The sequence below is a fragment of the Myxine glutinosa genome, chromosome 6, assembly GCF_964187855.1.
Source record: "Myxine glutinosa chromosome 6, kmMyxGlut1.1, whole genome shotgun sequence".
Taxonomy (NCBI): Eukaryota; Metazoa; Chordata; class Myxini; order Myxiniformes; family Myxinidae; genus Myxine; species Myxine glutinosa.
Genome location: NC_136266.1, coordinates 144511430 through 144533456, shown reverse-complemented (window position 1 = coordinate 144533456; position 22027 = coordinate 144511430). Strand labels below are relative to the sequence as shown.

The 22027-nt window shown below is 49.6% G+C and overlaps 2 protein-coding genes across 13 annotated transcripts in view; both read left to right on the top strand.

Moving 5' to 3' along the window:
• Positions 1-4545, top strand: part of PIGP (phosphatidylinositol glycan anchor biosynthesis class P) — a 30085-nt gene extending 25540 nt beyond the window's left edge. For all 8 annotated transcript variants that reach the window (XR_013623875.1, XR_013623881.1, XR_013623876.1 and 5 more), the window contains one exon: positions 4334-4545. The gene's annotated coding sequence lies outside the window, so the exon portion shown is untranslated. The remainder of the gene's footprint in view (positions 1-4333) is intronic.
• A 14498-nt stretch (positions 4546-19043) lies between these two features.
• Positions 19044-22027, top strand: part of LOC137430400 (uncharacterized) — a 32562-nt gene continuing 29578 nt past the window's right edge. For 2 of the 5 annotated variants that reach the window (XR_013623874.1, XM_078780639.1), the window contains exon 1: positions 19046-19239. Coding sequence is in view for 1 of the 5 variants with exons in the window: in XM_068121245.2 (XP_067977346.1) it covers positions 19225-19239 (15 nt within the window). In the remaining 4 variants the exon portion in view is untranslated. Of the gene's footprint in view, positions 19240-22027 lie in introns of all 5 variants that reach the window. The other 3 variants (XM_068121247.2, XM_078780640.1, XM_068121245.2) reach the window with 3 other exon arrangements.

The following is a 22027-nucleotide window of genomic DNA, read 5'->3' as shown; positions in this document are numbered from 1 at the left end:
TCGAGGCGTTCAATGAACGATTGAGCAAAGTCACTGCATGTAATCATTTGTTCTGTTTTGGAGATCCCGTTAACAAGAGCCATGCCATCAATGATTTATCACTCTATGGCGAGAAGTAGTCTCGTTTTCATTGATCACTCCTGATCTTGTGGTTGTGTCTGGGTTTTGGCTGATCTGAGAGGGTTCCTGCAAATTTTGGCTTGAGATTTCATAGTCAGTTGATGGGTCATTAGTTTCTTCCCCAGCGTGTGCTGCTGCATCATTCAAAGCGGCAATTCCCGCGTCTTGATGCTCATTGATTTCTGTCGAAATAGGTTCTCCTGGTGGATCATGTACATCCTGCTCTTCAGGCTCAGCCAGATGCTCAAGTTGACGAAGGATTTTTGCCTTGTCGTATGCCAACAAGAGGGATCCATCAGATGCAAATAAAGAACGTGGAACGATGCCAAATTCATAGGTGCCAATACATTCTTTCAGGTCGAGCTCTGGTCGGCTCCGTGAGATAACGATGAACCTCTGCAACAATCCTCGCTCTTCTTTGACTTTGTTCAGCTTGTCGCCCGATCTCACTTCTGTTGTGGCATTCGAACTCTTGAATGTTCGAAGTTTTCTTTTCGTCATTTTGTCCCACACAGAAAGTTTTCCCTCAGCTAAACGATCTGTGGCAAATTGCTGGAACATCTGTTGTCCGATCTCGTCGCGCTCTAAGATGTCGCTGGACACTTTTTCATTCATGACTTCTTTGGTGAGCAGGTTGTAGACCTCGTCTACTTCCTCTTCCATAAATGGATCGCCATGTTCACGGAACACCCTAGAAAGCTTGGAGGCATGGCTCATCACCCGGGAAAGCTTTCCCCCCGTGATTTCGTGGTGTTGTTTTCTGCTCTGGTTTTCACCAAGACCATATCCCTCCGCAAACTCGTGCAGTGACTTTGACAGCTCAGGTGCAATGAGGAAGAACTTGTCAAGCGCCTTCTCATTTTGAGTTATCCCTACGATTCCTCCAATCACCTTCAGTGTACGGTTTTCTTGCTCAATGCCATGGTCTGGGGCTATTGATGTGAAGCCTGCCAATCCTTTTGTCACACAGAAGTTCCCTTTCATGAATTCCCTCCACAGTTCTGGGTGCTGCTTTTCAGTCTCCTGCATTGTTGAAATGTAGAGAGGGAGCAACCGAGCATAGTTTAGATGATCGTGAGCGAAGAAGTACTTCGTGAGAGACTCGATGCTCTCCATATGCAGCAGCAGATCACGTTGTCTTGTACTTCTAATGAACAGAAGGATAGTCTCAAACTGTTTCATGTAGTTCAGGATGAAGCGCTGTATCTTGTTTGTGCTGACCTCAAATTGTTCCAGTTTTTTGGTCATATCTCTGGACTCCATCATGGCCAATGTTTTTTTGAGAATGTCGCATAGATTCTTCTCTGGCTCCATGCTCCCGCTGATGTCTCTCTGATATGCCTCTCCCAGACGAACAGATGACTCGTTCAGATAGGCCCTTTCTTCAGGTTCCATTGCCAGGAATCTCTGGAAGTACAGGTTGTACAAAGCGATCAGTGTTACCATGTGTGCCTCCAGAGCTCGATACAAGTGCCTCCCATTTAGTATTTGGCTCACTGTGGTTGGCGAGAAAAGTCCAGCCTCGACCCATGCCTGATCAATTCCACTCCCTTCCACGTATTTTCCTAATGCAGCTAAGGCCCAAAACACAACATGTAGCTCACCAGGTCGGAAGAGGAATTGCTTCCTGATGTCCTCGCGTTCCACCCACAGCTTCATCGCCAGGTCGTATAGCTGCAAATCGAGAGTCATGACTGTGATTGCCTCACTCCCCATAACACGAGTTGTGATGTTGTGAGCTCTCATCAGACCCGTGTACAGTGTATCATAGTCTGTAGGAGGCGACCTTATCAACGGAGGAACGAGAGCAACATTGGTCTTCTCACTGGACGAAGATAGCAAGGAATTGAAGGCTCCCCACGTCCCCGGAGCTGTGAGTTTGACGTCAACTTCTCCTTCTTCCTCGAAGTTCAGGCATCCAATCATCCAGGTCATATCGGTTTTCTTGTTCTTGTCTGTCTCGGGTTTTGATGTGAGCAGCTTGCAGTCGCTCTTTCTCTTCTCGGGTGCTGGCTTCTTGCAGGTCAACGTTTTACAGCCAACTGCATCATGTATCGTTTGAGCTTTTGATGACCGGTCAAGTTCAATTGGTGGTATCATGGGTGATTTCTCCGGTGATACAGGCTGGTAGATCGCAATTGCTGTACCATGAAGGGTATTCATCCCGCAAGGAGTTGACTCTAGAAAATCGATGTTGTCCATGGCAAACCAGACGAACGTGTCCTGAACCAACCATGGTGGTAGACAGATGCCTCCGGTGGACTCCATTTGCTTCAGTACGGAGTTGGCAATGCTGGTCTCAATCTCCATGACCTTTTTGTAGGAGATGGCGAGGTCCAGATGTGCAAGTTTCTCTACAAGCGCCTTGGATCGTGTGTTTTTGTGTATGTCGAGAGCTAAGCCCACACTCAATGGAGTTTCAAATCGTTGTTTGAATGATCCATCCTCGCTTCTTGGTTCGTACGATACCTGTCGGTCAGATTTATAAGCACCGACAAAGTGCTGCGCCAACAATGATGCACTCACACCAATGGAGTCCTCCCTGTTGCTATTTCCTACTTTCCTTGTTCCCATGACTGCATGCTTGCAGAAGATGTTGAGCATCGGGGGTGGCTTGTAATCAGCAAAGGTTCCATTAAATTTCCATGCTGGGGAAGATGCGATGTCTTTCCTCAATATTTTCGCAGCTCGCAAAAGTACTTTAAAATCGTCTTTGATGCTGTCTGCTGTAATTGTGCTTGATATCATGTGGTCTTTGAGCTTTGTGGAAAGAATCTGCTCTGGCTTTGTTTTGTTTGAGGGCCGGCTGAAATGAACATCGGCAATGTTGTCTAGGATCAATTGTTTCAGGTATGGCTTATAACTATGGTTGTCTGAGACCGGAAAGTCGTGCTCCTTAAGTAAATTGACATAGGTTACATGAATTTCATTCATATTCAGCACAGCATTTTCAGTAGTATCATTCAACGCAGTTTCAACAATTTCAATGAGTTCAAGGTCTGATAACACCTGACCAAAGTTAACATTGGTTGTTTCTGTTTGTTTTTCCGTCTTAACTATAGCACGTTTGGCCTTAACTACACATGGTAAATGATATTTCATGTCCTCAGCCATTGCTTGCAATGGGTCAGGCGAACTTATGACACTGTTCAGTCTCACTTTCAGATTGTCATTACTTGTTTCTTGGCCAATGTTTCTGATCTGGAGTCCCATGTTCTTTGTTGACACATTGTGTAGTTCACTTCCTCTGTCTTCCTGGCATATGACACATCTGAGCGCGTCAAATGTCTGTTCTCGGGAACACCTTCTGGATGTTGACGTGCTTTCCCCTAGATCACTAGAACTTGGTCGTCCTCTCTTTTTCAGTCGGATTTCTGCGGCACTGCCTGATGTTGTTCCTTTCTCAAACCTAGCCTTTGCTCGATCAATGTGCATCTTATTGGTAACATCTTTGTAACAAGCTTTATGGTAGCGGAGACCTTTTGCGAGCAATTCTTCAGCAGAGGAATATTGCAAACGTCTATTCAATGATGCAAACTTTGTTTCACCATACGTGTACTGTTCCTCAGCACCTGCCATCAGTTTCTCGACAGAGGAGAGTTTTGGTTTCGTTACAAAGGTTGTATAGTCTGTTTGCCCTATGGCCATTTGGCATACAAAACAAAGTCCGAAATCTACTGACTTCTCAATCTTCCTGGGTGGTGAGTCACTCATCTTGAAGGTAGGTGTAATTTTCTAGACACTCTTGAACTGTCGTCGGTCCTGCAAAGATAGATACTACTATTCAGATTCACATTTCGTCAACACAGTCAAAACCAGACCTTAACTAGATGGTGGAAACTTAATTAACCGATTTCATGCCGGCCGACCCCACTTTGGCTGGTATATGTCCACTATTTTATTTTCCTTGCATTTTTCTGTAAAAACAATGGCAGAAATGGCTTCCTTGGGTCTGAAAACATATAGAAGGACATATTATTCATGTTTATATGATATCTAGATACAAAGATATGCACAAAAGTGTATTTTCCAAATTTTATGGCGGCCATCTTGGATTTCTTCGAATTACTACCTATTAGACGTAAAAGAAAAAATGGAACCCTATTTTTTTTACATCTCTATAATATTCTGAAGCAGAATCCATTGCTAAATCAATTTTAACAAACAAAAAACACAAACAATATTGTTATGACATATGGGCCTGCACTAATAGTACAAGACCCAGCTCATTCTAAAATACACCGATTTGTTTTGTTATAGTACGAGCCACTGTTGTAGTACGTTGTACTCCTGCACCGCTAGACAGAATAACTTGAAAACTGAATGGTATCATGAAAAATGAATCAAACTCCCAGAAATTGTACAATTTCTAAAATGCAACAACTCTATGTTGTAATATAATAAAAACAATAGTTATCATAACAAGACTTGTGGATCACAAGTTATACGTAAAATAAAGCTTTCTTCCCACCCCACTCCCTTCCTCCCCCTCCAACAGGAAGCGGGTTTCGAATGATTGTAAAATCTATTTTTTAATTCCCCCATGAGATTCCAATTTATTTAATTTTGGCTTTTCAGGATGAAATGAAAACCAATTTCCTGGGTTGGGCACACGAGGCCAAATTTTTTTAAATTAAATTGAAACTCAAACATAAATGGGAAATTGATTTGGAGCAGCCATGGTGGGAGTTTGTCCCCAGGCTGTGAAATTCGGACCAGTAGAGGTCATTGGGGTCGGCCACATGGAAACTTTGCCCCTTTCAAAGTTGGTTGGCAGCTGGGGGGCTGCACTGGCGAGCTTTGGACGTGGGGTCTGACCATGGGTGTCGTGGTACGACCCGGGCCCCATGGGGAGTCTGGTGGAGTGTGGCGTCCCTGGTCCATTGAGACGCCGCACTGCGACCATGCCCCCCAGGTCCGAGGCCTTGGGAATGGCGGAGTTGGTAGCAGGTTCCCACCACATTGGCCAGCTTGGGCTAGTGGAGCCATGGTCCACACAGGGGGCTGAAGGATGGATGATGGGTCGCACCTTTGTGGACACTCGTGGACCATGTTCGCGTTTCGGTTGTTCAACTTACCCGATAGCCGTTGCACGGTAGAGGGGCGGAGCTATTGTAGCCAAATGTAGTAGTGTCGGAGAGATTACTTGAGCAGGCGGATCCACATGCTTGCCAGTACGGCCGGATAAAAGGAAAAACTGGAGAAATTGATTGGCCCCATGAGATAAATTGGGAATTTGGCATGGTGGATGACACTCTTGGACCCGACAAGCCTGCGACTACTGCACTCAAGGGGAAGGTGCCTCGAGGTGTATTGTCCCGAGCGTTTGGTACTTGCTCACAAATTGGGACACGAGTAATTTGGAGTAGGGGCGGGCGAGAGTGATTACATGGTCGGTGGGTGGATCGGTTTGAATGCCACAAAGTGTCTTGTGGGTGGCGTTTTTTATGTTTGAAAGGTTTTGTGTTGTCGTGAGGATGAAAATTGAGTTGTTTGTAAATGTGAATGTGTGGAATTCACATGTAAGCAGGCCATGACGGTGTCGGAACACAATGACATGGTCTTTTTGCACTGCAGTGTTTGAGAATTGAATGGCAGAGGGGGAGGGAATGTCATTTTGGATTTTGTGGGTGGGGAAGGTGTGTGTCCCTGCAGGAATGGATCAAACTCTGGAGGAGCGGTGACTAATCAAGCCTGAGGTAATTTGTTCCTGGCAGCCAGTGCTGTCTGGAATTGGAAATCCGTCGGAGGGGGGGGGTCTGTTGGGCGACCAGTGGGTATGGAGACTCCTGACGACCCGAAAGAGGCTACAAGAGCCTGGATGTGTGGAGACACTCCTCGGTGGGACGTACAGCTAAGGAGCTGTTTGGCTGTCAGGGCACGAGAGTTGAAGGGGGGGTGGGGTGGGGTGGGGGGGTGGGGGGGGGTGAAGAAGTCGTAAATCGGGTGACTTGTTTTTTGATTTAGGGGCACCACAGCCTGAAGCTCCCCCACCATCTGGTTGTGCAGTACCTCCCTGCTGCCTAATTGAGGAACACACCTGTATGTAATGACATTTAAGCCATAGTCTTGCAGGGGGGTTGCATGAATGCTTGATGATTGGGGTTTATTTGTGTGAGTGAATGGGGGAAGATCAATCGAGCAATGTCACTAACCTGTACCAGAAGGACAGGGCCCATGGAAATTTGGGGAAATTGGGATGGCTCTGCAGGTAACAGGCATTGTGGAATCCACCGCGGAACGTGGTCTTTAGCTGGGGGGTTGTACAAATATTCTTGGTTTTTGGTTAAGGTTTGTGGTTAAGGTAGGTTTTGTGTGTTGACGTTTTTCTACCCACCCCAAGAGCTCGGAACGAGGAATCGACGAGCTGTAAATATGTGAATTATTGCTTAAGGGGTGTAGAGCAGTAAGGAGAACAAGTACAGTTGTGGCCACAAATATTGGCACCCTTGCATTTTTTTCCCAATCATGCACCATTTCTTCCAGAAAATTGTTGAAATTAAAAAATCTTTTGGTATCCACATATGTATTTCTTTGGTTTGCAGTGGAACAAAACAAAAAAAGCTGAAAGAATTACTAAATCTTAGCTTATTACACACAGAAATCCTAAAATGGCCTGGACAATATTATTGGCACCTTTTAGAAGTTGTTAGAAATAGGTGAGTTCAAGCAGGTGATTCTCCTTTACTTTGGAATTGAACTCACATGTGGTGAGTTGCAGGTGCCTGCAATATAAAAAGCACTCATTCAACCAGTTTGAATTGAGAAAAAAAGGAGTCATTCTGCTGTTTTGTGTCACTGTGTGTACCGCAATGAGCATGGAGAAAAGAAAGAAAACCAGAGAATTGGCTGAGGAGGTCAGACACAAGATTGTAGCCAAGCATGGACAATCTCAAGGCTACAAGTCCATCTCCAGAGACCTTGATGTTCCTGTGTCCACTGTACGCAATGCTGTCAGGAAGTTTAAGGCCCATGGCACTGTAGCCAACCTCCCTGGGTGTGTCCACAAGAGAAAAGTTGATCGAAGATTGCAGCGAAGGATTGTTTGAATGGTGTAGAAAGCACCTTGATAAACTGCCAAACAGATTCAAGCTGTCCTTCAGACACAAGGTATGACAGTTTCATCTCGCACCATCCGTCGCCAACTCGATGAAAGGTTGTTCTATAGTACAAGACCCAGGAGGACCCCACTGCTGATAAAGAGACATAAGAAAACCTGACTGGAGTTTGGAAAACACATCTGAACAAGCGAAAATCCTTCTGGGAGAATGCCCTGTGGACAAATGAGACCAAATTAGAGCTTATAGGTAAAACACATCATCTCTATGTTTACAGAAATCAAAATGAGGCCTTCAAAGAAAAGAACACCTTCCCTACAGTCAAATATGGAGGAGGTGATGGTTCAGTGATGTTTTGGGGTTGATGTGCTGCCTCTGGCACTGGGTGCATTGAATGTGTGCATGGTGTCATGAAATCAGGAGATTACCCAGGCATTTTGGAGTGCAATGTTCAACCCAGTGTAAGAAAGCTGGGTCTCTGTCAATGGTCATGGGTCTTGCAGCAGGACAATGACCCCAAACACACTTCAAAAAGCACCCAGGAATGGTTCAAGACAAAATGCTGGACTGTTCTGAAGTGGCCAGCAATGAGTCCAGATCTAAATCCCATTGAACACCTGTGGGGAGATCTGAAAACAGCAGTAGGGAGAAGGCACTCTTCAAATCTGGGAGAACTGGAGCAGTTTGCACAAGAAGAGTGGGCCAAACTGCCAGTAGAGAGGTGTAGGAAGCTCATTCATGGCTATAGGAAGTGCCTGACTGCAGTTATTTTGTCCAAAGACCGTGCTACCAAATATTAAGTCGATGGTGTCAATAATTTTGTTAATTGCATTTTTTTTTTTTTCTGATTTAAAAGGATATATTAAGTTCTGAATCAAAAACAAAGGTTCCGTAATATTAACAGTGAAATATAGAATTGTGGAGACCAAATACTTTTGTCGATTTCAACGTATTTTTCGAGAAATTTGTGTTATTTGAAAAAAGTGCAAGGGTGCCAATATTTGTGGCCACAAATGTAAGTTATCTATGGCTCCCTTCCCACAGCCCCTCCTAATGGACGAGGGGCAGTCAATAAGTAACCTTAAAATATTTTTCACAACTTCTTTATTGCATGTACGTGTGTAACTGTTATTTTTCAACATAATCTCCTTTGTGCTCAATGCATTTTTTTCAGCTCTTTACTAAGGCCTGGATTTCTCTAGAAAAAAATTTTGGGCTGCTTGTGTAGCCATTCGTGCACCACCTCTTGGACCTCTTTGTCGAATCTGAAAGTGGTTCCACTAAGCACCTCTAAGTGGCCCAAATATGTGGTAATCTGTAGGGGGCGAGGTCTGGCGAGTAGGATGGATGAGGAAGACACTCAAAATGCAGGTCCTCGATTGTTGCAGCTGTAGCGTGGGCAGTATGGGGCCGAGCATTGTCAAGCTGCAGCAAAAACCGATAGTGAGTAGTCCAAGACGTTTTGATCTGATTGCTGGTTTCAGATGATTTTTAAGGAGGTTGCAGTTTGATGCACTGCTCACTGTGGTCCCTCGGGGCATGTAATGCTCTACAAGTGGGCCTCAGCTATCGCAGAAGAGCATCAGCGTCACTTTTCCAGCGGACGGTTGTGTGGAATTTTCTGGGCTTCGGTGAAGTTGAATGGCCCCACTCTTTGCTTACCCTCTGTTTCTGGCTGAAAGTAGTGGACCCAGCTTTCATCCCAGTCACTACGTGCTGTAAGAAAGCGTCGCCTTCTGTTTCATAACGTCACAGAAGTTTTTCACATGCATCCACTCGCTGTTCTTTCAGTTCGGGTGCGAGTTGTCTCGGCACCCACTTTGCAGAACCCTAGCATGTTGTGAATGATATGGTGTGCTGAACCATGGCTAATGTTCAATTCGGAGACCACTTTATCCAGTGTAATGTGACGGTTTTCCCTTGGCACGCGCTCAACTCCTGCAACCATTTCTGTTGTGTCGACTGTGTGAGGCCAGCCCAAGCGAGCAGCGTCTGCCACACTGGACACTCCACTTTTAAACTTCCTGTCCCAATCATTCACCTGCTGCAGTGATAAACATGCGTCCACATATTGCATCTTCATTCTGCAATGGATTTCACTGGGATTCACATCCTCACTTCCCAAGAAACGGATGACAGAACGTTGCTCCTCCCTGGTGCATGCTTCTAAGGGAGCAGCCATCTTGAAACTGCTCTACTGACGTTATACGCTCAATGTTGCCAGATCTAAAACAGGTAAAATGTTAGTTACCCATAGATATAACATATGTCGTCTACAACTACACACATTACATTCTCAAATTTAAATCGCCATTTTAAGGTTACTTATTGACTGGCCCTCGTATTTCATAGGCTACAGTCACGTGAAAAAGTAAGTACACCCCATGTAAAGTTTTGGCTTTTTCAACATATTTCAACATACAGCTATTTGATCTTCATTTCAACAATATTGATAGATAAAGGTGATATAATATAACAAATATCATGAAACATTTACATTTTGTAGTCCATTGTATAATTTAAATAAACATAAATGCAAATTTTGCATGTGGAAAAAGTAAGTACACCCCTACATTTATCACGACTTCAAATACCTAAAATTAGAATCAGGTGCACCACCTCAGGTGCAAATGATTAGAGCATCGTTGGAGAGGATCTTGGAGGAACCTGTCTTATTTAAACCTCAGACATTTAGTTTGGTTTGCTCTTTGTTGTTGAAGTGTGCAGTGTCACCATGCCTAGATCAAAAGAGCTCTCTGAGGCCTTCAGAAAGAAGGTTATAGATGCCTATGAGTCTGGGAAGGGATTTTAAAAGATCTCCAAACAATTTGAAATCAATCATTCGACTGTCCGGAATTCTGCTGGACAATTCCAAACAACTGCCAACTTGTTCAGGCCAGGCCGCCCCAGCAAGTGAGGTTGTACTATCTTGGTAGGATCTAAGGTTAAATTTCCCCGTTTCGTGTTTGCCTCCTGTAATCTTCCCTCCATCTTTATTACAATTAAAAAGCCCACCAAACAACATCTATAACAAATGGACTCATTTGTTCACAACGCCGCCAGAGCTAACCAACACCCAGCACATTTTCCGATCGGCACGTAAATCCGGCCTCACGACCGCCGACGTCATCCGAACATTCCCGACAACGACTGGACTCCGCCCCCTGACGACTCGTAATGAGGAGGCCATGCCCTGGCCTTCGTGATTGGTGGAGGCGCGATGGGATGATTGAGTAGCGCTCGATGATTGGATAGAGTGTGACGTCATCGTGGAATATTGGAGAGCTGAAAGAAAAAAGATGCATCTCACCAGCTTGGTCTCTCTCTCTCTCTCGTTCTGGCTCTCGTCTCGAGGGGACGCTGTGATTTCGAGTGCACTGGTGAAGAGACGTGTCAGGGGCTTTGGGACTTTTGCAACGTGGAATGAGGAGGTGTTGGTTGACGGTGGTGCCCTGCAGAAAAGGAAGGGGTCACGAGCGAAGCAAAGAGGGATATTGCCTGCTTGCCTCACGGAGGCTGGCTGCAGGCGCGACTCCGTGCCATTTTGTGCGTTTCCCGTACGGTGGTTTGAGGCGATGACCAGCAAGCCTTACGAGCCATTTGGGGACGCAAAGCTGAGTGCCGGCCGATTACCAAAACATTATTTATATTCTTTCATTTATCTTTTCCCCTTGTTTGTATACGAGTCTGAGTGGAGACGTCCCAATTAGGAATTTTAGTTTTTACCTCACTTTTCATTGTTATTTGCATTTATTTTCATGAAATCATTATTTGTCGAATCTTACTTTTCTTGTATTGTGGATTTTGCTGTCCTGTCTTTGAGTTTGTGGGTTCAGATTAACCCCTGCATGTGTTTCTGATTAGTTAAGACTCCGGCCTTCGCGCATGCGCCAAGGACAATCCCCCCAAGGATCGGAGTGCACCTCGGAGTTTGAACTCGTTTTGGCCATTCGTCCTCTTGGGGTCTTAACCCTGGGACACGACAATAATAATGGCCTATGTAGGTTAGAGCGGGAATTTGTAATTTGCCCAGGGTGCCTGCGGTAGCTCGCCTACTCTTTGCAAAGGAAACCATAGGATCTATAACATCCACCAACGAATGCAGACAGACAGGAAGCCTGTTTAACGTCCATCTGAGGGATGGCGCACACATTGATGAATTATACTGCCTGTGAAACACCGGGATGACAGTTTGTAGCCTGGTGTTTCCATCCCTCCCTGTTGTTAATCAATTCCCTTGCTCATGTTAAAAACATATTCCACTACCCTAATGTAAATTCATACCCACCCTCATCACATTTTGTTTTTTTTGACTGGCAAGTCACCCGATTTACGACTTCTTCACCCCCACCCCAACCCCTCCTTCAACTCTCGTCCCCTGACAGCCAAAAGAGCTCCTTAGCTGTACGTCCCGCCGAGGAGTGTCTCCGCACATCCAGGCTCTTGTAGCCTCTTCCGGGTCGCCAGGAGTCTCCATACCCACTGGTCGCCCAACAGACCCCCCCTCCGACGGATTTCCAATTCCAGACCACCGGCTGCCAGGGACAAATTACCTCAGGCTAGATCAGTCACCGCTCTGCAGTCACCGCTCCTCCGGAGTTTGATCCATTCCTGCAGGGACACACACCTTCCCCACCCACAAAATCCAAAATGACATTCCCTCCCCCTCTGCCATTCAATTCTCAAACACTGCAGTGCAAAAAAACCATGTCATTGTGTTCCGACACTGTCATGGCCTGCTTACATGTGAATTCCACACATTCACATTTACAAACAACTCAATTTTCATCCTTACGACAACACAAAAACACAATACCTTTCAAACATAAAAAACGCCACCCACAAGACACTTTGTGGCATTCAAACCGATCCACCCACCGACCATGTAATCACTCTCGCCCGCCCCTACTCCAAATTACTCGTGTCCCAATTTGTGAGCAAGTACCAAACGCTCGGGACAATACACCTCAAGGCACCTTCCCTTTGAGTGCAGTAGTCGCAGGCTGGTCGGGTCCAAGAGTGTCATGCACCATGCCAAATTCCCAATTTATCTCATGGGGCCAATCAATTTCTCCAGTTTTTCCTTTTATCCGGCCGTACTGGCAAGCGTGTGGATCCGCCTGGTCCAGTAATCTCTCCGACACTACTACATTTGGCTACAATAGCTCCGCCCTGCTACCGTGCAACGGCTATCGGGTAAGTTGAACAACCGAAACGCCAACATGGCCCACGAGTGTCCACAAAGGTGCGACCCATCAGGTTGACCTTGTTGTACCCATTCTGAGCTGTCTTGCCTGGGTTCAAATTTCATTGATAGACTGTCATTCTGGTGTCTCGCAGACAGAGTGAGGCATCAGTTTGTGCCGTCCCTCGGATGGACGTCAACAGGATGTCCCATCTGGCAGCTTTAGTTGGTGGACATTAAAGATTGCATGGTGTCCTTTGCGAAGAAGAGGCAAGTCATCACTGGCACTCTTAATAATCACAAATTATTGCCTTAACCTACAGGGGGCACTGCATCAGCGGTACACCCATGCTCTTCAAATAAAACGACCCTAGTTTTACATGACCCCAATGCTGAAAAAGCTTGTGCGGGTGATGTTGGTGACCGGCTGCATTCCGCCAGCTGTCATGGGAAAACCAAGAAAAATAAAATAAATAAATACTTTCATAACAACAACAAAACCGATCACAAGCAAGGAATAAGGCCAGGATAAGCAAATCGAATGCTAAATGCGGAGTCTGGGATATTTAATAAGTTTGTACATAAAAACAAAACCTCCGAAAAGTAACTTCAAAGAAGGAGGAGAGTGGGTGTAGAAATATAATTCTAATTGTGGAGATCAAGACAGAATGATCTTTATTTTAACAAAATAGGCCCCATGCAAAATCACCGGAGATGAACTCCAAGAACCCGAACCGTGGTGTTAATTTAAATTAAAGCGCCAAATGGTAGCTCGGAAAAACGATAACATTAAAGCGCGGCGTTACGCGCGCTGCTTGTGAGCAAGGAGGAAGCGGACAAGCGGTAACATATAAACGTCTTTATTGTAAGACTACACTGTAACACTGAACTCCTCCGGGCTGGTCGCCCGGTGTATATCATGAGGCCACGCCTACCCCTCGGGCGTGGCCACCACCCACTTGGTGCGTGGAATGATGTCACCACGCCAGTGGGCTTTTGTGTCCGCCACACGCGCCCCCCCAGAATTCCCGCGCACCTGGAGGGCCAGTTTGCGGGGCAGACGAATGACCCGGCCGAAGCGCCCCCTGGCGATCGGCGGCGTCCGGGGTGCAGGGATACCAGGTGGGATGCCCCTGGCTGCCCCTGGGATGGGTGCAGGACCGGGGGGCGCCGTGGCGGCGGGGCTGGGCGTCCGCCCGCAGGAGGGCGGCCCCGACGTGGGGGTCGGGCCACTGGCGGTGGATGGTCCACATCGAGGTGGGCCGGCTTGAGGCGGTCTACCGAAACGCGGTCAGGAGTACCGCCGATGTCCAGGGTGAAGTGCTTCGCCCCGGTCTCCAGCACGCGGAAAGGCCCGTCGTACGGGGGCCGCAGTGGTGTCCGATGGGCATCGTGGCGGACGAAGACGTACTCCGCCGTGCGAAGCTCCGGGGCGACGTGCGTCGGTGGGTGCCCGTGGCATGCCGTTGGCACCGGGGCGAACCTCTGGGCGGTCTCTTGCAGAGCGGAGCGCTGCTGTGCCGCGGACCATGGTGCCGTGGAGTCGGGGAGGAACTCGCCCGGCACCCGCAGCGGTTGCCCGAAGACCAACTCCGCCGCGGATGCGCGCAGGTCCTCCTTGGGCGCCGTCCGGAGGCCCAGCAGGACCCAGGGGAGCCTGTCGACCCAGCCGCCGTCGCGGAGGGTGGCCCGGAGCGCGGCCTTCAATGAGCGGTGAAATCGCTCACACAGGCCGTTAGCCTGGGGGTGGTAGGCCGTGGTTCGGTGCAGCCGGACCCCGAGCCCCTGCGCAACCGCCCCCCAGAGCTCCGAGGTGAACTGGGGGCCGCGGTCGGATGAGATGTCTGAGGGGGCGCCGAACCGGGCGACCCAGGTGGCGATGAAAGCCTGCGCGACATCGGCCGCCGTTGTCGACGCCAAGGGCACGGCCTCCGGCCACCGGGTGATGCGGTCCACCATGGTGAGGACGTAGGTGAAACCCCGCGAGGGGGGCAGAGGTCCCACCAGGTCCACGTGGACGTGGTCAAACCGGCGTTCCGGCACCGTGAACGGGGCCAACGGGGCCTGGGTGTGCCGGTGCACCTTGGCGCGCTGGCACGCGAGGCACGTCCTGGCCCAGCCGCGGACGGCCTTCCGGAGGCCATGCCAGACGAACTTGTCGGCGATCAGCCTTTGGGAGGCTCTCGCGCCCGGGTGGGACAGGCCGTGGATGGCGTCAAACACCTGGCGCTGCCAGCCCGCGGGCACAATGGGGCGAGGACGCCCGAGGGAGACGTCGCACAAGAGGGCCGCGCCCGCGCCGTCGAACGGCACCTCGGTGACGCGGAGGCCCGTGACGGCGGTCCGCAAGGCCTGGACGTCGGGGTCAGCGGCCTGGTCCGCTGCCATCCGGGCATAGTCGATGCCGAGGTGGACTGCGTGGGCGACGGCCCGGGAAAGGCAATCCGCCACCGGGTTGTCCTTCCCCGCGACGTGCTGGATGTCCGTCGTGTACTCAGACACGGCCGAGAGGTGACGCTGCTGCCGGGCCGACCACGGCTCGGTGACCTTGCCCATCGCGAAGATCAGCGGCTTGTGGTCGACGAAGGCAGTGAACGCCCGGCCCTCGAGCAGATGGCGGAAGTGCCTGACCGCCAAGTGAAGTCCGAGCAACTCGCGGTCGAAGGTACTGTAACGGCGTTCGGGCGGGCGAAGCTGCCGGCTAAAGAACGCCAGCGGTTGCCAAGCTCCACGCACCCATTGCTCGTGCACCGCGCCCACCGCGTAGTCCGAGGCATCGGTGGTGAGGGCGATCGGTGCATCGGGCGCCGGGTGCGCGAGCATGGTCGCGTTAGCCAAGGCGAGCTTCGCGCCCGTGAACGCCGTGTCCATCTGCTCGGTCCAGGTAACGTCGCCTTTGCCCGGCTTACCTCGGAGAGCTTCGTGCAGGGGGCGCAGGAGCTGGGCGATACGGGGCAGGAACCGATGGTAAAAGTTCACCATGCCCAGGAACTCCTGCAGCCCTCTGATCGTGCGGGGGCGCGGAAACCCCTTCACCGCCTCCACCTTGGCCGGCAGGGGGACGGCGCCGTGCCTGGTGACACGGTGCCCCAGAAAATCGATTGTGGCGGCGCCGAACCGGCACTTTGCGGGGTTCACAATCAGGCCATGCTGGCCCAGGCGTTCGAAGAGCGTGCGGAGGTGGCGTAGGTGCTCTTCGCGGGACGCGCTGGCGACGAGGATATCGTCCAGGTAGACGTAGACAAAATCCAAGTCGCGCAGGACGCTGTCCATCAGTCGCTGGAACGCCTGAGCCGCATTCTTCAGACCGAAGGGCATGCGCAGGAACTCGAAGAGTCCGAATGGCGTGATGACCGCCGTCTTCGGGACGTCCTCCGGCCTGACGGGGACCTGATGGTAGCCGCGTATGAGGTCCACCTTCGAGAAGAAGGACCTGCCCGCCAAACGGGCGGAAAAGTCCTGAATGTGGGGGACGGGGTAGCGGTCGGAAGTCGTGGCGTCATTGAGACGGCGATAGTCCCCGCACGGTCGCCATCCCCCGCCGGGCTTCGGCACGATGTGCAGCGGCGACGCCCAAGCGCTCTCTGAGCGCCGAACGATGCCGAGTCGCTCCAGGGTAGCAAACTCCGCTTTTGCCACCGCCAGCTTCGTCGGCTCGAGGCGGCGTGCCCGGGCGTAGACCGGTGGCCCGACGGTGGGGATGTGATGGGCCACCCCGTGCTTGACGGCCCCCGCCGAGAAGGTGGGCCGCGTGAGGGCCGGGAAGCCGGCGAGGAGGCGGGTGAATGCGTCCGCTGCCGGAAGCGTACAGACCAACGTGGCCGGAACCGAATCGTTCGGCAAGCCGCTTGGCAAGCCGCTCGTTGAGCTGGGCAACGCACACGCGAGCGAGCTGAACGTCTCGGCCTGGACAAGCCGTCTGCGCTTGACGTCGACCAGGAGCCCATTAGCGCACAGGAAGTCCGCGCCAAGCAGTGCCATGGGCACGTCGGCGGTGACGAACGTCCATCGGAAAACCTGCCCTCCAAACCGCAGAGAGAGGCAGCGTTTTCCGTACGTACGGATGGGCGTCCCGTTCGCGGCAAGCAGCGCGGGGCCCCCACCCGCGGCGTGCTTGTCTGACGTGCCGGCGGGAATGACACTCACCTGCGCTCCCGTGTCGCACAGGTAACGGCGCCCGGAGAAGGTGTCCGTTATGAACAGCAGACTGCTCGAACGGTCGGCGCTCATCGCCACAATTGAGCACCGGCCCGGGCATTTCCCGACCCGTTGAAGGAGCACGGCGGATGACACCGCCGAGCTTCATGGCCGAACTTGGCGTGGAACCAGCACCAGGTGGTGGAGCTGGAGGAGCGCGGCTGGCTCCGCCAGGCCGGTGGAGTCGACGGGTTTCCCCGCGGTGGCGGTTTTCGCCGCGGCGGTGGGCGGGCGTGGCGGCGTTCACGAGGTGCGTATCAGCATGCTGCTGAACTTCAGCGTGCTGTAGAAGATGATGCTGTGGAACATCAGCGTCGAAGGCCGTGACGGCCACGCCAACGCTCGCCCGCGTGTCCGAAGCGGCGAAGTACTTGTCCGCCTCGGCCGCCAATGCTCGGGGTTCCGTTAGCCCGGTCCCGGCCAACGCGAGGCGAACCTGCGCTGGAAGTTGGCGACGGAAAAGCGCCCGGAATAGCGAACCGGGGGCTTCGTCGCCCAACAGTGACAGCATATGGTCCATTCGGACCGACGGGCGCGTCTCACCGAGCTCGGGGAGATCCAGGAGGCGGTCGGCCCGTGCGTCGTCCGTGAGGCTGAACGTGGCTAGGAGTAGCCGCTTGAGTGCCTCGTACTTGTGGCCGTCCGGTGGGTGGCGAAGGACGGACACAACTCGAGCGGCCGTGCCGGGCCCGAGGGAGGCGACGACGTGGCAGTAGCGCGTGTCATCGCCGGTGAGGTGCCGAAGCTGAAATTGGGCTTCGGCCTGGACGAACCAGACTTCGGCCTGAGCCTCCCAAAATTCCGGAAGTTTGACGAAGGCAGCCATGGCGATGGCGTCGCGTGTGGAAGGATCGCTCCGGCAGATCCAACGTCGAGGGTCACCAGTAAAGCGCGGCGTTACGCGCGCTGCTTGTGAGCAAGGAGGAAGCGGACAAGCGGTAACATATAAACGTCTTTATTGTAAGACTACACTGTAACACTGAACTCCTCCGGGCTGGTCGCCCGGTGTATATCATGAGGCCACGCCTACCCCTCGGGCGTGGCCACCGCCCACTTGGTGCGTGGAATGATGTCACCACGCCAGTGGGCTTTTGTATCCGCCACAACATCTTCAAATTGGTTACACACGCCGAGAACCAAACTCACTTGTGCCTGCTGACGATGAATGAACCCAGGAACCATCAGGAATAATCAATAAGCTTGATTAAATGGGTAAAGCAAACAAGGGAAAGAGAAAAACAAGCCAGAAATAAAACCATTTGAGCGAGGAGTGAGGAGAAAATTAATAAATAAATTCAACATTTGGGGGTTGGGTGGGGAGGAAAAAAACAGTTGGGGGGTGGGTGGGGAGGAAAAAAACAATTGGGGGTGGGTGGGGAGAAAAAAACATTTGGGGTGGGGAGAAAAAAACATTTGGGGGGTGGGTGGGGAGGAAAAAACAATTGGGGGGTGGGTAGGGAGGAAAAACAATTGGGGGTGGGTGGGGAGGAAAAAAAAACAATTGGGGGTGGGTGGGGAGAAAAAAAACATTTGGGGGGTGGGTGGGGAGAATAAAATAAAATAAAACATTTGGGGAGTGGGTGGAGAGAAATAAAAAGAAAACATTTTGGGGTGTGTGAGGAGAAAAAAATATTTGGGGGGCGGGTGGGGAGAAAAAAATATTTGGGGGGCGGGTGGGGAAAAAAAATTAAATAAAATAAAAAAGGATAGCACAATCGCAATAAAAATCTCGCTTACAGCAGAGCAGCTCCAAGGACGCAGATATTCAGGAAAAAGAGGGTTAGGAGATACGGGTAGGATAAAAGGGAGAGCTTGGTTCAAGTCTTGGCCTGGTCAAGCTGAGCTGGGCACTTTCGCCTAGAATGGAGGTGCACACGTCTGGTCAGCCCGGGTAAATTAATTGATGACCCCCAGACTCCCGGGAAAGGTTGCTCCGACCAGGGAGAAGGAAGGGGTCCAAAGACCCCTGGTGACAGATTCCAATCAGTCTTTCTCCTCACAAACAGTCCCCTATTGCAGTGGTTCTTCACCATTTTCTGACCACGGACCGACAAAGGTCATGATAAATGACTGCGGACCGGCACTTGGCAACCACAATTAACGTTCTTTACTGTCTATACTTCAGCACGTCATACATCTCCAATAACATTTTACAGAAATACTGTATTCTTTATAAGTACTAATCATGAAAAATAGTCAAACAGTTTTTCGCGAACGCAGGGAAACAACGCAACGGATGGTCATTGCATTGCTCTTATGGACCATGAATGGGAGTGGTAATATGGCCGATCTGTGGCTTCAGTCGTTCATATGACACCCATTGGCCAATGAGCCGTAAACTACGATCGTGACGTCTCCGCAAAGCAAATCAAAAAAAAGCAAAACCCTTATATCTAATGCAATTAACCAGAAGTAGAATGAGCCGAGACGCCACAGATAATAAAATAAAAAATGATTAAGGCGAGGAAGAAGAAGAAAAATTTGCGATAAGGGGAAGGACGGAGAAGAACTTCCGGGTGATCTTACGAACCTCAACCTCGTGCTGCAACGAAAGTTTATTTCATCGGATCTGAAGAGGTTTCGTCGGAGAATATCATTTTATTATTGACACTGAGAAAGATCTGTAAACGTTTATTTAAAGATAAAGACATTTTCTGTTCGTTGATGACGGCAATGAAGGTAAGTTAAACGAGTTTTTATTAAATGTATGTTGAGGTACCGGTATTTGATTGTTCATTTAATGAGGTGTTTTTCGCTCCTTTTGTTGTATTCATTACATTATTTAATATCACGTCATCACTAAAATTCCCATAACGATGGTTAAACCTCATTCTTCCTTTTAACTACGAAACATCCAGATACTTTTTTTAAATCAACTTGTGTGTCCAATGACCATTGTCACCTCTAAATGAGGAGGTGTAATAGTGGGGCAGATATGTAACAAAAATTGTACGAGATGTTCACATCCGGCAGAAAGTTTGAAATTTTGCATACAGGGGTATTTTGACATGCTGAGTTCAAAAATTGGCGGATCCAAGAGGTCTGACCAATGGACAGGCCGCCATCTTGAATTCCAATATGGCTGCCAAGACGAAATGTTGATAATCCCTATCTTGGGTTCTAAATGACCTGTGGTGCTCAAATTTTGTACACAAGGGTATGTTGACATGCTGAGTGCAATAAGCCAATAATTTGAAATGTCTGACAAATGGTATGGCCGCCATTTTGAATTCCAATATGGCCGCCAAGACGAAATGTTGAAAATCCCGGGTTCTTTGCAAAAGCAATACCAATTCAATGGATCCCTAGTTGACAAATCATATAACAAGTCAAAGAGCTCATTTCAAAGTATATTTCGTACCAGTTGGCAGCCGTAACATGCTGCAAGCTTTTTTCCATCCGTTTTACTTCTCCTACTGCTCATCTCGGAAGCATTGTCCAGAGCAGAAACATAGTTCTGTGCATGGTAGATTAGCAGCAGAACATTTGCAATTTCCAGCACACCGTTTTTTACACTTGCACTTGATCAGCTCTCGGCACCCTTTTGACGCCTCTGGCATTACTGTCCAAAATGGATGCCAGACATCATCTGCATTTTTAGCCCATCCCCAATCTGCAGGTGAAGGCAGCTCTGGGTTAGCAATTTGGGACTGTCCCCAGATGTGACCGGCCTGAAAGACTGCCCTCTTCACATGTTGACGCAGTGCCTCTTTTGTCGGTGGAATATTTTCCGATTGCCGATTTCCCTGAGCAAACAGCTGCTTGCATGCTTCATTCACTTTCTTCAGAGGGGAAGTTCTACTGTACAGAACAACGAAGAACCTCTCTATGTTGTCCATGTCATCATCTGTTACTTCCGCTGGTGCATGTGAGAGATGATTGAAGACCTCCCCCAAGTTTGGCATGGAATTCCATATGCTCCACACAGTCTTTTCGCCAATCCCACATATGGCAGAAACAGTATCGCATCCGGAAACAGTATGCAGGAATAGAAGCCCCCATGAGCGTTCAGGGCCAATGTGAGTCGCAATAGTGTGAGCAGCAATGTGCCTGAAATAGTTTCCATGTCCAAATGCCAACCACATTGCACAACCGTCCATAATGCTTGCCATTGCGATAGCCAACACAACCACATCCGTGTCTGTTGCATGAATGACGATACTTCTGTACCCCTGCTGATATGCATGCCAAGCATGTAGCATCATTCGTGAATCAGCCTCTTCATGCGTACATGGTTGAATTTGAGAAACATCAGAAGGGGGCTTTGATTTAACCTCTTCTAAGGTTGTAAGAAGTGTTTTTCCCTCTGGAATAGGCATCGTTTGCAGGGAATCAGCAAGGAAACTGAATAATGTCTTTTTGTTGGAATCTACACGAAGGAAGCTGCTCCAGTTTCGTGGCACGGATGTCTGTTCAGTCACATGGAGTGGTATGCCAGTGCCACGACCAAGCCTGGTGCCTTCTTTGAGACTGTCCGTTCTGTAGGTGTCCCACACCACATCAACACGCATCACAGTCCCCTCATTTAACTTTCGGGCAATGTACGGAAGGACCTGTTTCTGTGCATAGTCACCAAATGTCCTGATCACACTGTTGCACTTCTTAGGCTCCAAATGATGGACTAAGGCAGCCCCATCGAAAATACGAACTTCTCCTTTGGGCGCATCACGAGGACGTTGTGCTAAAGCTTCCAAACAGGGCAAAAGATCAGCCTTGCCGGTTGGTGGCCGCATTGTATTGATACCTTCAGCCAATGCAGGTGGCCACCCATGACACTCATATTCATAAAATGTGTTAAGATCACCATCTCTAGTTTGGCAAGAAATGTACATTCGTGAGAAGAGCTCCACATTACTTTTCATACGTGTAATCTTCGCCTCAGACTTTCCAGGTGTTTTCTTGGGCTTCGATTTCAACAGTGGCAGATTGTTCTTTGAAATGCTATCATAGAAATTGTCAGAAGGATCCTTGATTCGCTGCCCCACAAATCCGTCAAATTGTGTTTTGCCAGTGTCCTCCATGGATCGCACTGCGGCTATCACTTCATCAGGCATGATGACCTTTGTGTCAAGCACATACAAGTCATTACTGTCTTCCGCAAACGGGTTTCCAAGTTTTTCAAAGGAACTGATTGCATTATTGAGATCTGATGCAAAGGATTTCTGGACACTAGGCAATTGTTCGTGGTGGCGGACATCAGTTTGCCTCTGTCTTTGAAACTGGTCCTCAAACTCATTCAGGATTCTGGCTATTTCTGCACCAGCTACCATCCACCGGCGAAGAGCCCCTTCATTCTCAGTAATTCCAATGACTCCACCATCACCTTTCACATAAGCGTTCTGCTGTTCATGTATCTGATCGTGTGCCATAGCAGAGAACTTGTGTGATGACTTCTGAGTGACAAAGTTCCCCTTGACAAATTCACGATGGATATCCATGGAATCGTTTGAAAGTTCCTGAAGGTCTG